At 50.8% G+C, this 14,792-nt stretch overlaps 1 protein-coding gene across 1 annotated transcript in view; it reads left to right on the top strand.

Annotated features, from left to right (window-relative positions):
- LOC111145669 (CDK5 regulatory subunit associated protein 2) overlaps positions 1–10,018 on the top strand; it is a 168,643-nt gene extending 158,625 nt beyond the window's left edge. The window contains exons 36-38 of the mRNA XM_022500755.1: positions 4,813–4,932; positions 9,412–9,458; positions 9,923–10,018. Of these exons, the coding sequence (XP_022356463.1) occupies positions 4,813–4,932; positions 9,412–9,458; positions 9,923–9,979 (224 nt within the window). The 3' untranslated portion in view covers positions 9,980–10,018. The remainder of the gene's footprint in view (positions 1–4,812; positions 4,933–9,411; positions 9,459–9,922) is intronic.
- Positions 10,019–14,792: the final 4,774 nt, after the last annotated feature.

Below are 14,792 nucleotides of genomic sequence, written 5' to 3'. Positions count from 1 at the left end.
AATATACCATCCCCTGCAATCCCTAGAATTACTATGGGAAGTGTGTGTCATATACATTGGTTTATCTAAGAAAGTTGTGGGAAGAGATACAAATATATATACATATTTGTTTATAAAAATTTTGTTTAACTGGAAGGTTAAACAATAACAAGAAAACAGGCTATTTGTAGGGGTGTGACGGAAGAGGAGGGAAGGGCATGGATAGCAGATTTCTCTGGAAAGATCTCGTTTTGTAAATTTGATGTTGAAACTGTGTAAATGCTTTAAATAATTAAAAATAAATCAAAATGGGAAAAAACAGTTTCTTAAAATTGGTAGCAAAATGAAACAAACCTTACTATAGATATAGTATTGAAGGCGTACCCATGCAAAAAGGAAACATTTCAAGACTAAAACACAGTAATTTGACTATATCCCTAGTAGAAGTACTCTAAGGGCAAAAAGGACTGAAAAAAAAAAACGTTTTAATTGTTTTCAGCGATGATACTGTTAATGTGATGTTGGTACTGGTATTTTAAAACTGTTAAATTTCTATTGCAGGATAAAACAAATAGCTAAGTAGGTTAAGATTTTTACTATCAGGGAAGAGATAAAAATTTAAAAACAAAGAAGTAAAAATCCTGCCATCTTTGATTTGGAAATATCAGTATATGATACATTTCCTATTAAAAACACTTATGTTTAGTCTTTAAAAATGTCCACTCCAGTACCAATGAGCACCTCTAGTGCCAAATTGTGGTTTCTAAATACCTTTTCCCACTAACAGGAACCAGGACTCCTTGGAGAAATGGTTTGATTCTAGGTCAGACAGGAAATGTACAATATGATCATAGAGCATCTTTTCATCCTGGGGGAAAAGAGGGGAGAGGGGGAGTAAAACTTCCAGATTTTCAGCAGTTCTCAAATTATGGTCCCTGGGCCAGCAGCATCAGTGCCATCTGGAAACTTGTTAAAAAGGCAAATTTTAGGGCCTCACCCCAGACCAATTGAATCAGAAAGTCTGGGAGTGGGCCCCCGTGGTCTGTTTTTCTAAGTCCTCTTGGTAGCCCTGAGAACTACTGGATTGAAAGAAACTTAAGAGACCTATCAAGTGCAAAACATGAAGTTCATTTGGATGCTGGTGAATTGGACCAGTTGTTCAAAAAAATGATGGGCTCAGGGAAATGTATCTCCTGACATACCTGGTGATACTAAGCAATTTTTATTTTTTAAATAATTTTTTATTTAAGTACAATTAACATATAATGTATTGTTTGTTCCTGGGGTACAGGTCTGTGATTCATCAGTCTTAAATAACACCCAAGGGCTCATTATATCACACGTCCTCCCCACTGTCCATCACCCCGCCACCCCATCCCCCCTCCTCCCAAACAACCCTCACTGTGTTTCCTGAGATTAAGAGTCTCTTATGGTTTGTTTCTATCTCTGGTTTCATCTTGTTTCATTTTTTCCCCCTCTCTTCCCCTATAATCCCCTGCCTTGTTTGCTAAATTCCACATATCTGTGAGATCATATGATAATTGTCTTTCTCTGACTGACTTACTTCACTTAGCATAATTCCCTCTAGTTTCATCAGCATCATTGCAAAGATTTCATTTTTGACGGCTGCATAACATTCCATTGTGTGTGTGTGTGTGTGTGTGTGTGTGTGTGTGTGTGTATACACGCACACACACACAAAGAAATAATATATATATATATATATATATATATATATATATATATATATACATACACGCACACACACACCTCACATCTTCTTTTATTGTCATTGTTCTAGGTGTGGTGACAATGTTGTTGTTTTTCTTTCTAAAGAATCTTTTTTCTAGAACTATATACCAAAATATTTTATGGACATGAACTATGATAGGCTTCTGGGGATGAGTTTAAAAATACTTTTAAGGTATGGATGGGCAGGGGTGTAGATGAAGCAGGTTGGGCATTGGTTTGATAATCGCTAAAGCCAGCAGTTCATTATCCCATTCTTTTTACTTTGTGAATGTTTGAGATTGTTCAGTATAAAACAGAAAAAACAATTCAAGAAGCCAACTCCAGGAGGCAGGCCGAACACTCCTGATCAGTGGGTGGCCTCCTGGGAGGGGCATGGGTCCCAGCTCTGAGCGGGCCTCTGTGGCCTGAGGGATGAGTTCCTCTGTTGGGTTCTCCTCAGTGTCAGGCACTGTGCTGTACACACCCCATCTCCTTTCATGCCTTATGGGAGCCTCCAGAAAGGGAGGTATTATGTTACCTTTTTCCAGACGTGAGAACTGAAACTTCCTTGCTTTGTCAGCATCACAGCTGGAGGGGACCGAGCTGGTCTTTTAGCCCTCTTGTTTTCACCACAGTGCAGTCATCCTGTAAAAATGAAGATTTTAGTTCAGAGGAACAGCAGACATGCCGAATAATAATGCCTCGTTTTAGGTGCTGGATAGAAGATGGACAGGGTGTGTTGGGAGTGCAGGTGAAAATTTAACCTACCAGTTGGCAAAGGGTCTCACAGCACCTACTCCGTACCAGGCACTAAGGGTCAGAGGGAAGACTTGAGTCTCAGGAGAAGCAGCAAACAAGTAAATGATCAGTTAAATTCAACACAAAATGGGCAAAGACGAAGAAAGGACTGGGCATAGCGAGTGCCCAAAGGAGCAGTAACCAACCTAGACTTCTGGTAGGGAGGAGTCTCAAGGAAAGCTTCCCGGAGATGTTGCCCAAGTTGATTTTTGACGGAGGACTAGAGGTCAGCCAGGCAGGGGTGAGGAAACCATGGTCCGTCCTCAGGCCTCATCCCCTCTGCATCTCACTCTAGATGAATGTGGTCGGAGATGATCCCAGTTCTACAGCTGCGGAGAATGACTTTGTCCCAGAATGTGTGGTCTAGGAAGCCATGACCTGAACACAAATCTTTGAGGGCTCTTAGCGCGAGGAAGAGAGTCAGAGAAAACCTGAAGTTTAAATTAGTTCTGTTTTGGAAGAACAGCTGACGTCCTTGTAGCTGACACAGTTGGCTAATCTTGAAAGTAGGTTAAAGCAGGAAATCAGGAGATGATACATACCTTAAACAGCGTAGTTTAACTGAAAACAGTTAAATGTACATTCGTTTGCCTTTCTTTTGATGTGGGGCCAGGGCCTTTTCTTTGAATGTGGGTTTGCTGGTGAGAATTTCACATCTTTCTTTGATAAACCACATCCATAATGTATGTCTGTCACTTCTGATTTTTGTTTCTTTAAGATGAAGAAAAAGCGTAGACACTTGTAAAGCAACTTGAATACAGCATTCCTCTAGACGACGTTCCTCCCACACCCCTCATAGTTGATTCACCCACACCTAATTTGCCAGAAATGTGGTTTTTAGTGACTTGCCTTTATCAGGTCTTTCCTGAGGCATATGTTAGTTTTCATACAACCAATTCTCTTTCCATATACACATTTCATGGGTTTACTTAATGCCTAATTAAATCCCATAACTGATTGCAAGTACAACCGCCATAAACAAGTTTGGGAACAAAGTAAAGTGGGGTTCCTTGTAAGCGGGCAGCCCGACGTCTCCCCTGTGGGGAGCAGAGGTCTTTCCCTGTCACAGAGTGTAGCCTGTGCCGGCATATCTTACAGTCGGGGGGGATGGTGAGAAAGGAGTGTCCTTAACTCTGTGAACCAGCTCAGTGGAGACTGGCTAAGGGAGGCTGTGGGGTGTGTATATTTCATGTTAGAGGCCTGGGAACTCTGGCTTGCCACCCGTCCACTCTCCCCATACCTCTGAAGGATGAAAGCTCACCAGGGATCATACTCTCCTAATCACGCTTTTATATTCTCTTTTTAAAATTTATCATTAAAATTTTTGTTTTAATGAGCATTATAGTTTTTATAAAAAAAAAACCTCAAACAATTCTGATAAATTTTTAAAATGAAAAATAAAACTTCCAAATCACGTCTCAGAGATAAGTCACTGTGAACATTTTGATATTTTCTCTTTGTTCATCACATGTTTTAGACATCACATACACATCTGCAGATATAGATCTGTGTATTCAGTTTTATGAAACAGGAATGCCTGGTATACAATAGCAGTTCTGGGCTCTTTTTGTCACTAATTATGATCTTTCAACGTCAATAAATAGAGTTCTGCAACATCATTTTTTGAAAAGATTTTATTTATTTGAGAGAGAGAGAGAGAGAGTGAGTGAGGGGTGGGGGGCAGAGGGAGAAGGAGAAACCGATTCCCCACTGAGCAAGGAGCATGATGGGCTTGATTCCAGGACCCCAAGATCATGACCTGAGCCGAAGGCAGCCGCTTCCTGATGAGGCCCCCCAGGTGCTCCTCCAGCATCATTGTTAATAGCTGCAAAATTATGCCATTGTATGTGAGTACCGTGATTTCTTTATGCAGACCCCTGTCGAAGCAAACCAGGTTGTTTATTGGCTTCTACTAAGAAGGTGCGGAGATGAGCACCCAGGAACACAGGCATCGTCGTGTACCCACAGAGTTATTGCTGGGGGTACACGCCCGAGCGTAGACTTGCTGGATCAAAGGGTGAAGCGCATCTTACAGTTTGGTTAAGTCTTGCCGGCTGTTCCACCTGCACCGTGCTAACTGGCAGACCCACCAGGCTCGCGAGTGCTCGCCCCACACCCTGGCCCCGCTGGATTTTGCCTGGTTTTGCCAGTCTGACCAGCAGAGAATGGCTTCTAGTTTCCATTCAAATATTGCTGTTAGTAAGGTTGAGCATCTTTTTGTGTGTGTTTTAATTCTCTCCTATGTGATGGGATATTTTGTATTCTTTATTCATTTTTCCAATTCCTTTTCTCTTGAGACTGGAGAAATGAAGGCAGAGATCACCAAACTACACAAAAAGCTGTTTGAACAAGAAAAGAAGTTGCAAAACTCTGTGAAGCTTTTGCAGCTGAGCAAGCACCAGGAAAAAGTCATCTTTGATCAGCGTAAGTGAGCGGTTGGGGGCGGGCCGCCGTGTCTGACCACTTCACGCCTCTGAGAACTAAAAACCCCGTCCTGGACACCCACTTGGGAGCCCAGATCACCTGTCATCCTGCCTCCTATTTATGGGTTTCCTTTCATACTTTGTCCTTTCTGACCTGCAGACAAACAAATTCACTTAACAGACCTCAGCGGAGAGGCCACGTGCTGCCACTGTCATCTTGTTGGGGAGACAGGTGATGGCGTGTGCTTTGACAGGAGTGTGTGTGGGGTAGGGTCTCAGGGAACACTGAGAGGGGCGTGGGAAGAGCGTCATTCTGTCCTGGAGGGTCCGCTTCTTGGACACAGGGACAGCTGAGCTGAGTTTTCAGGAAGGAGTGGGTGTGGGTCAGATGGAAAGGGGGCAGCATGGACAGACACAGAGAGGCAAGAAAGACGGTCTTGTGTGTGAGAAGCCTACGCCCATTCCCGTGGCTGGAATAAGATTGCAGGTGGAAGGTTGAGGCGGGAGGGGTCGCTGGGACTGGAGCTTGCTGGTGGCTGCTGCAGTGGTCCAGGCAGGCCAGAAGGAGGGCCTTGGCCAGGCCACAAGGCTCCAGGGGGAGGGGTTGGTTTTGAGAAATATTTCTCAAGGCAGATACGGAAACTCAGGCTCAGAGAGGCTAAATAACATTTGTAACGTCAGTGCTCGTTCTGATCCAGGAGCTTCGGAGATGGTGGGAGCAGATCCTTGTCCCCAGTAGAAACCTGCAGCACTACCGTACCCCGAGTGTTTAGAGGAGTGGCAGTTGCCTAGTTTCTGCCTGTGCCTATGGGCATCACAGCCCTGGCCGAGCCTCGCTGTCCCCTATCCCTGTCCCTGTTCTGGGAGGGCCGCCGACCATGGTGCTTTCCTCTGGAGCCACCAGCCTGCCCCGTGCTACTCTCTTATCAAAGGCCTACATTTCTGGGGCATTTCTGAGCAGCACAGAACATAGGTGGTTGTCAGGTAGGAGTTCTCCTTAGCCACTCCCCCTCCCACCCCCCAACCCAGGAACCTTCTGAAAACAGACTCTGCGAGACCAGCAGAGTTGGAACTGCGGAAGAAGGAGGCTCAGTCCTGGAGCAGGTGCTAACTTGCTCCTCCCTGCCCACGTGGGTACAGAGGTGAACGGGCTGGTTCCTGCCAGCACAGAGCTCTACTTAATGGGCAGATGCAGAAGTCAGCTGCAGGGAAACACACTGAGTGTGTCCCCAGTGGCCTCAGATGGTTCAAGGCTCTTGACTGATGGGGTCTTGAGGGACGAGTAGGAGTTAGAGGAGGGTAGGGAAAGGATTATGGCAGGTGGCCTCGAGGGTAAGAACTGAATTCAGGAATGTACTTAGGATATGCCAGGGGATTTGCTCTGAGAGACAAAGCAAAAGAGCTAAATAGGGACCAGGTCACAGAGGGCCTGTGGACAGACTCCAGAATGAGCAGCAGGGGCCGATGTGGTCCATTGCATCTTAGAAGGTCCTTGTGGCTGAGCAGGGAGGGGCCAGGAGGCAGAGAGACGTCTGTAGGGGCTGTGGCGGTCTCCCTGATGACAGCAGGGATGCTTGGCAGGACTGGGGCATGGAGGGGAGGGGATGGTTTGGGCAGACGGAGGAGCCAGCTCTGTCCGAGTGGTGGCTGTCACGGGGTTCTGGCCTGGGCTTCCCATCACTCAGAGAGTAGAAGTACTGGCGGGGCCTCTGGGGAACAGTGCCGGTTGTGGTCATGCGTGAGGCAGCTGTGGAGCACTGGGTTAGAGCCCCGGAGTGGCAGGGATGGGAAGTGGCAGTTTTGCACAGCCGCCAAGTCCAGGGACAGTCGGGACTCTACAGTGGCGTCTCTCTGTGGCAGCCCCTAAACAGTCACGGGGCACGTGAAATTCACCTCTCATGCCGGTGAGGAGATTTTGGGAGTGTCAGTAGGTCCAGATGGGCACGCTTCCGTGGCGGGTCCCGCCTCTGAGCCCCACGTCAGGGATCCTGGAGTCCTAGTGAGCACAGATCAGATTTCTGCACCCCTGTGTGACCTGGAATAAATGACTCCAACTCCCTGACCTTCTGATTCCTCATCTCTAACCAGAGACTGTAACCCCAGAGGACTCGGACTGGCCAGACAGGCCTGGGTTCTAATCACAACTTAGTAAGAAGTGCCTCAGTTTTCTTATCTGTAAATTGGGTTGGTAATGATACCTAAACTTTACTGTTCTCTTCAGGAACAGAGCACGTGCCCAACAAATGCTAGTTCTTTGCCTCCTTTTTCCCATGAGTTCAGACTGGAGTCTCTGTGTACAGGTGGCAAACCATTCATAGAACCACAAAAGTCTCAGACCACTGTCCCCACTGAAGCAACGTCACCCATCTCTGTGCCTTCAGCGCTCAGCTCAGAGCCGGGTGAGGGGCTGCCCAAGGTGACCCAGCTGGTGGCCGACGCTGGCTTGTACTGACTCCGGTGCCAGGCTGCTCAGCTCCTCCCAGTGAGTCAGGCCCTTGGAGATGCCCTGAACCCTGCCAGCCTCAGGTCTGCTCCTGGCTCTGAGGGATGAAGCGAAAGTGGGTATAGTGTCCCCTCCTCTGCCCCCTCCCTTCCTGGGTCAAGCTGAATACCTCGTCTGGTCCCAGAGTCTGCAGGGGAAAGGAAGGAAAGCTATCACAGTGAGACCCAAGGACTTCTGCCATTCCCTTGTCATTTGACTGGGAACCATGGCTTCTCCTCCAGCCTCCGACCCAGGGATGCTGTCCCGACAGGCTTGCAGTATTCCCTGAGGTCACAGTTGGCAAGCTGCCTGTCACGAACTAACGCCAAAGCTGGTGTCTTCCTTGTCAGCCCTCTGCTGAGGTGGGAGCCCTGCGTGGAGTTGGACAGTCCTGGGTTCGAGTCCCGCCTCAGCACTGGGCATGCCTGGATTTGGGATGAGCTTGTTACTGCTCTGTCCCTTGGGCTTCTCCTGGCCGCAGGGATTTCCGGGCTCTGGCAGGTGAGCAGTACCGTTCAGATGTGAGGCCCTTTCACACTTGGGGCAGGTGAGCCTTCATTCTTCATGGGGAGTCTTGTGCTTTTGGTACTTCTGGTCCCCTTTTGGTATGATTTTAAACCTCCACACCTGGGGTACCTAATCTTTTCTGGGTCACAGGCGCTTTCGCAAGTCTCGGAGGAGGTAGGAGTTCTCTCCAGAACGCATCTACCCAGACACATGCAAAGACCCACATGTAGTTTCCAGGGATTTAGGACCCCTCCTAAGCATAACCCCGGATGCAGGTGCAGAACCCCTGCCCTGGAGCGGGGGGGTGGGAGGGTGCAGAGAGACAGCACCTCTGAAACCGAATTTGGCCAGTTAAAAATGAAGCCCACATTGGCTGTCTTTCTCCTCCCTCTCCCCCCGCCCACCCCGGTGTCACAGATTGCAAACAGACTTTGTTACTTCAATGGAAATTTTTTGTGAGGCAAGAAATAAATATTTTCCCAAGGCCACCACATGGCTCCTGTTCTGAACGAGCCATTGGGGAGTTGCGCCGTGTGTGCATTGATGGGGAGTCTGTTTCATCCTTGGGCACCACTGGCCAAGGGCCCAGTTCCAGAAACCTTGATTCTGTCTAACCTGGGGAGCCCGTGGATTTCATGATCCTCACTGAGGCATGTTTAGAACGGACCCCTGACTGGGCCAGGAATCTCTTCAGTGGCGGCCTTCCCACCACTGCTGGTCTATGTCTTGGACAAGAGAAGGATTCAGGGAGGACGTGGTCTCACTTTACAGTTGTTGCCCTGAAAGGCAGGCGCTGCTTTCTCCCAGGGCTTCTGATACACTGGGCATCTGCCTTGCACACAGCTTAGAGCATCTGATCCGTGGAATCCCTGGAATACTCCCGTCCAGGGAACCATGTCGAGTTCTTCTCCCAGCTAAAGGACACCTAAGGAGGAAAAAATGCCCAGAGTTCATGCTTTCCCCCAACTGATTCAAATTCCTGCTTTAAGGGTAAAAATTGACTTTTTAGAACTACCTGTGACCCTTGCCTTGAGCCTTGGCACATGGGCTTGCTTGGAGTTAGGCAGACCGCCTTCCCAGAGCTGTGCCTCCAGAGGGCCTAGGAGACCAAAGCATGTGGGTGCCAGTTAGGCACAGGCCTCTGCCCACCATCGCCTCTCAGACCCATAGACATGAGCCCTGGGCCCACGTGGTGGGGCTGGGCATCCGCAGGCCTTGCCCGGCCTGTAACATGGGCTGGTATTGCTGTGAGCCTGTGGCTTAGCATGACCTCGAAGAGGTGACTCTGGTCCCGCATGGATTCTTTGGTCTTGGAGTTTGTGATGGGTGGATGGAGCCTTGCACACCTCTCTCGGGTCTGGATGCTTCGGGCTTGTCCACACGTCTTCCTGACCCATTTGGGCTTCAGGGGGTGCTTCCTCCCTGCAGCTGGCTTTACACCGTCTCCCTGAGCGTCTGTGTCTAACAGTCCTGTTCTTTCTTTCTTCTCAGTGGTCGTAACCCACAAAATCCTTCGGAAGGCCAGAGGAAACCTGGAGGTAATGCCCCTTTGAGTTCTGTTATTGAAAGCCCATTTGGGGCATGGGGGATGGGCACAGGGCAGGAAAGGACTTCTTTTGAAAAATGAAGCTGAAGGTGACACCAGGACGCAGGTCCTCCACAAACAGTTGCATTTTTCCGCCAGCAGCACATAAAAGGTTTCATTTTGTCATGGCGTGGTTTCAGGGCTTATTCTAATTATTACGTTTGTTTGCTGTTTTTATGAGTGAGAAGTACAGCAAACAGCACCTGGCACGTAGTAGGCGTTTGATAAACATCTCTCGAATGAGGGAATATAATATGATCTCATCGGTGCTGGGTTCTGTAAATATTTAGTGATTAAACAGTGTGTCTTTGAAAGTAGTTTCAGAGTAACAGTTCCGCCTTTAACTCTGCTGGGGATCTTACTTCAGAAGCCCTCCATGGGACCTAAAATACTCCTTTTCTCCCTCCCTTTTCCTAGCTTAGGCCCGGGGGTGCCCATTCAGGAACATCCAGTCCCAGCCGACCAGGCTCCTGAGGAGAATTTCCAGCCAATAAAGCTTGTGGTTCCCACTGAGCTCCCGCTGTGGCTTTGTTACAAGTGTGGTTTCGATTTATTGAGGGAAGAAAAAGACTGTCTGGCTGAAGGAAATCTGCTTTCCACTTTGTGTTTTCTCTCCTAAAGTTGGTTTAAGGGGCGTCATCAGACAGCGTTCGGGTGCCTGGCTGCGAGACTTCGAGCAGGCCCGGAGCTCTGGGGCGCTGGACCCTTTACCTCGGGGCTGTGGCCTCACTCTGGCGGCCTTGGGTCCACCTCAGACTGGCTTCGTGCTCAGCCAGCTCTGCGGTGGGGGACCTCACTGAATGAGTCATTTCGACTTGGTGGTTCAGTGACTCCGTGCAGAACCTGGAAGCCCGGGTCCTGAACTCCAGAGTGGGACAGGCCGGGGTCTTAGGAGTGGCATGGCCCTCGGATGCCTCCCAGGCTCTCCGTTAAGGTCCCTCAGGTGTCCAGAGAGGAATGATGCCCCGTGGCACAGCCAGGCTCCGGTGCCTGCGCTGGGCAGTGCGCGATCTCGTCCCAGGGCAGTCCCCTGAGGGATGCCTTCCCAAGGAGGAGAGATCTAAGCGAGGTCCGGAGTGGGGACTTGTCATTGCAGTGTCCCCAAGATGACAGTGATCTTTCCATTCTGTTGTCCCATAACACTGCCTCATGGTCTGCTCCAATCTTGTCATCGACCTTTGTGGTTATTCATCCTCTGTCTTTGTCCTGAGCTTCGTGATGGCCCCGGGAAGTAAACTGGGTGGGGCTCAGCCCTGTCCCCAGAAGCCCGCCATGCCCCAGAGGGGCACTGGCAACCCAGGTGTGCCCAGCCCTGCCGGCAGGACGGACTCTGCTCAGCTCCATTCCTTCTGCCTCATGGCCCCGTGCTGCCTCCATGCCAGCGAGCAGGCAGTCTTCCTCAGAGCAGCCTGCCGTTGGGAGCATGGTGAATCCCCACTCCACCTCCCTCTGGGCCCATGCCGGCCATCGTCCCGCAGACTTCAGTGTTCGTGTGGGGGACACGTCACCTTGCCCTTCCTCCCCACCCGCTCATTCTCACACTTTGCCCTTGAACCATCGCCTCCTCTCCGTCAGCTTGCTTGCTCCTTGTCCCCTCCTCTGCTTTGACCTCTTGGAGGTCTTTGCCTACCCCTGGGCTCCTTGTCTTTTTAGTTCCCCTCCTGCCAGGTTTCTCGAGTCTTGCCTCCCATGTCTGAATCCCTTTTCCACCCTGTTGTATTCTCGCTGCTGCCCCGCAGCCCCGCGGACACGACGATGACTGAGGTAACTGTGTGAACCAGGGGCATGGGGAGTGGCAGGAGCCCCGGCTGGGGGGCAGGGACTCATGCGGGTCTTCCTGCCTCTTGGCCTTGGTTTCCCATGAAGTACGGGGGCGGGGCAAGGGGGTGTCAGAGGGACCCGCTCTGCCTGGGTTCCTGTCGTCGGAGCTTTCTTCATGACAAATATTTGCAGAGATGTGCCTTATTTTAATACATAACAGTGTGTGAAAACTCAGATTTCGCCATAAAATAACGCAGTAACCCTCTTTTCGAGAAGTTGCACAAATGGATTCCTCCACGGAAGCTCCCGTCTGCACACGAGATGGCTCAGCGCACTCCCCGGGAGGCAGCAGGAGGCTTGGTGCCTCGTCGCAGGTGGTGCGCTTCGTTCCCAGTCTCTGTGCCCGTGAAACGGCAGTCCCCCCTCTGCCCAGTCCTGGTTACAGTCATGAGCCTCAAAATTTGGAACTTGCTGAACAATAAGACCTTTCCCAAAAATCAGTGAGTCTTCGGTGTTTCTCGGTGGCTGGTCTCACGCAGATTTTTGAAGCACCGCTTTGCATTCACGTGGCTGATGTGCACAGATGCATGTAAGCACATAGGAGTGTGTGTGTGCGTGCGCATGCGGGATGGGGAGTCTGTCATCAGTGAGTGGTTAGAGCCCAGGCGAGGCTTGCAGGTCAGAGCTGGGTTCAGCTGAACCAGCAGGGGAAGTGGTACAGACAGTGCCCTGCACACGGTTACTGCCCAGCCCGTGGGCACAGCTTGGTCATTGGCAAGGGCATGAGCTGGAAGGGTTGAGGTGATCCACCTTGGATTCTGCTACATCGTAGGTCCATCTGGTTGGTAAACCCAGGCATGCCCGAGAGCATGGCCCACAGAGGCAGGAGCTCTGGGAATCTGGCTGGCTATCCGCTTAGTCACCCGCAGCGTCCACGAACACAGTAACCCAAAGCAAAGTAGACTTCTGCCGCTCAGTTTAGATTTGGGCAAAATATTCTCAACCTTGGGCTGGTGAAGGCCCTCCCTCCTCTTTGGGGGGTACAGGAGCAGCCTGGTTTGTTTGGGCTGGATTCAGGCCAAGAACAAACTGCAATAAGGACAATTTGGACCTTGGAGAAAGCTCCATTGTCCCTGGTGAGTTAATTTTACCAGCAGCTGAATTAGGGAGGCTGTGTCAATTTCCCCGGTGGTGAAATTAATCACCACGTGAGCCTAGGAGCTGCACCTGAGAGCCGCAGCTGCAGGGGCTAAACATAGAGAGAGGGAGCAGGAGGGGGGAGGGGCACAGGGCCTGCAGCTCACCTGGGAGCCCCCTGCTCACATCACCCTGGCCCACCTGCCCACCTCCCTGCCGGGAGCCCCGAGGGTAATCCCCACACTCCCAGGCCGGTGCCCACTTTTAACAGCAGTGGCTGTGCCCCCCGCCTGATCTCATTAATCTGCACCACCCTGCACATTTCACAAATGAGAGAAGGGAGAGAGTCCCCTTAGTAAGTGCGGGAGCAAGGATTTGAACCTGAGTCTCAAAACCTGTTCTCTGTCCTGTCCTCTGGATTATCCTGTCTCCCCAGGATGTTATCTATTCAAAAAACTGCAGCCCTTCTTTACCTTCCAAACCAAAGTATTCTCACTATCCTTCCCAACAACACGTCTCTTGGTGACTCGAGAGGAGCCCTGGAGACCCACAATTGAATTCCTGACACAGCAGCCCCAAGAACCACTTGTAAAGGGGCTGGGAATGGGAGGAAGAGTGATCTTGTTAATAAGCTCTCAGCATTGTGGAGGCAGACCTGCCTGGGGGCTGCCGGCCCTGCCAAATTGCCTCTTCAATCTTGGCCATATTTTAAGTCTAACTCAAAAATTCAATTATCACAATTACTCATCCTGTCTTCTGAGAAACCCAGGCTCTGCCTTAGGGCCAGACGTGTTTACCTCTTGCCACAGAGGAGACCTTCCCGACTCACTCTTGGCGCCAGGTGGGCTGGGTATGGGCAGGTCCGGAGACCCAGGATCTTGCCCTGGCCTTCGGGGTCCGAGTAGAACCTGCCTTCCGTTCCATCATCTGCAAGATGGTGATGCAAAAAGGTAAAGAGTGTGGCTGACCGTATCCCAGACGCTGGCCACATCACTGGGGTTTGCTTGTTCCTTTATCTCAGAGAAGATTCTGCCTTGGGGTAGCTGCACATGCTGGAGTCACCCTTGTCACCACCTTCTTACTCACCCTCCATATTCCATCCACAATCATGACCACTCTGTCTCCTTTCTCTCCATTTATCTCGATTTTAGTTCAGGTGACCATCATCTCTCGCCTGGATAACTTGCTGGCTTCCTAGTTGGACTACCCACATCCAGCCCTCCCCTCCCTAAATGTCCCCATATCCCAGCTAGAGGGGTTCTTTAAAATGCAAAGCTGATCATATTATCTCTATTTAAAACATTGAATGCTTCCCACTGCACTTAGCATGACCTGTAGGCCCTTGGTGCATGGAGTCCCGTCCATTCCTCATTCTCCTCCAGCGGCCCACCCTCTCAGCTCCCTATGCTGCAGCCTCATACGGCTTTCCTCTCTCCAGCCACGGGACCTTTGCACATGCTTCCATCTGCCTAACATGCTTCCATCAACATCTCTGGCTTTTCTTGTCTCTCTGGCTAGTTGGCTCCTGTTCATGCCTCAGAGCCTCGTCAGGGAATTCTCCATCAGGAACCTCTGTTACACACTGTCTCAGCGTGGTTCCCTTTCACAGGAACATAGCCACTGTTGTGACTGGATTGTTCGCGTGTCGTTTTTTGGGTTATGCCTCTCCCTGTCAGTAGCTAGAAGGTCGGTGAAGGCACAGACCGGTGTGATTTGCTCCCCACTCCAGCCCTAGTGCCGGCCACAGGGGAGCCAGCATATTCAGTCGCCAAACGTTCCCAGGGCTTCTCTGATGTCCTTTTGGAAGAAATTAGTCTGGTGGGGAGAACAGATGAGTAAAAATGGCAAGAGGAAAGCCTTGTTCAGGGGGCACCTGGGGGCCACGCTGTCTTTAAAACATTATCTCATGCAGTCATGGGACAGACCTGTGGGGGAGATGCCGCTTTTTCCAGAAGAGAGCCTGGGTCCCGGGGCGGCCCTCCCGAGGTCACGTGGCCCGTAGTCAGAGCTGGGAGCTCAGGCCCCCCTCACCCCCGGCATGCTGTGTGTGGGTGGTTCAGCATGGCAAGTGCCCAGATGGCCCGGGGCGACCCCTGCAGGATCCACACTGGCAGTGTCCAGAAGGTTCCTGCCAGCAGATCCCAAGTCCAGCTCTATCCCCGGCTGGGGCTTCGTCTCTCCATCCCCAACAGGAGATGGGGAGTGGGAGCTGCCTCTCGCTCACCCCTCTAGGACTTCCGTCCTCCTGCCCTTCCCGCTCTGTCCATCTGACCCCAGCTCTGGGGAGGCCGCTGCCCTGCCTCTGCCCAGGGGGACTCGCTGGGCATGGTGGGCCCCTCTCCTACCTGAGCCCCACCTTAGTAAATGCACGGTGGCAACGGGACACCTT

The sequence above is a fragment of the Enhydra lutris genome, unplaced genomic scaffold, assembly GCF_002288905.1.
Source record: "Enhydra lutris kenyoni isolate GAN:26980312 unplaced genomic scaffold, ASM228890v2 scaffoldscaffold13, whole genome shotgun sequence".
NCBI classification, from domain to species: Eukaryota; Metazoa; Chordata; class Mammalia; order Carnivora; family Mustelidae; genus Enhydra; species Enhydra lutris.
The sequence above is the reverse complement of the archived record's forward strand: the minus strand, read 5'-3'. Positions and strand labels throughout refer to the sequence as shown.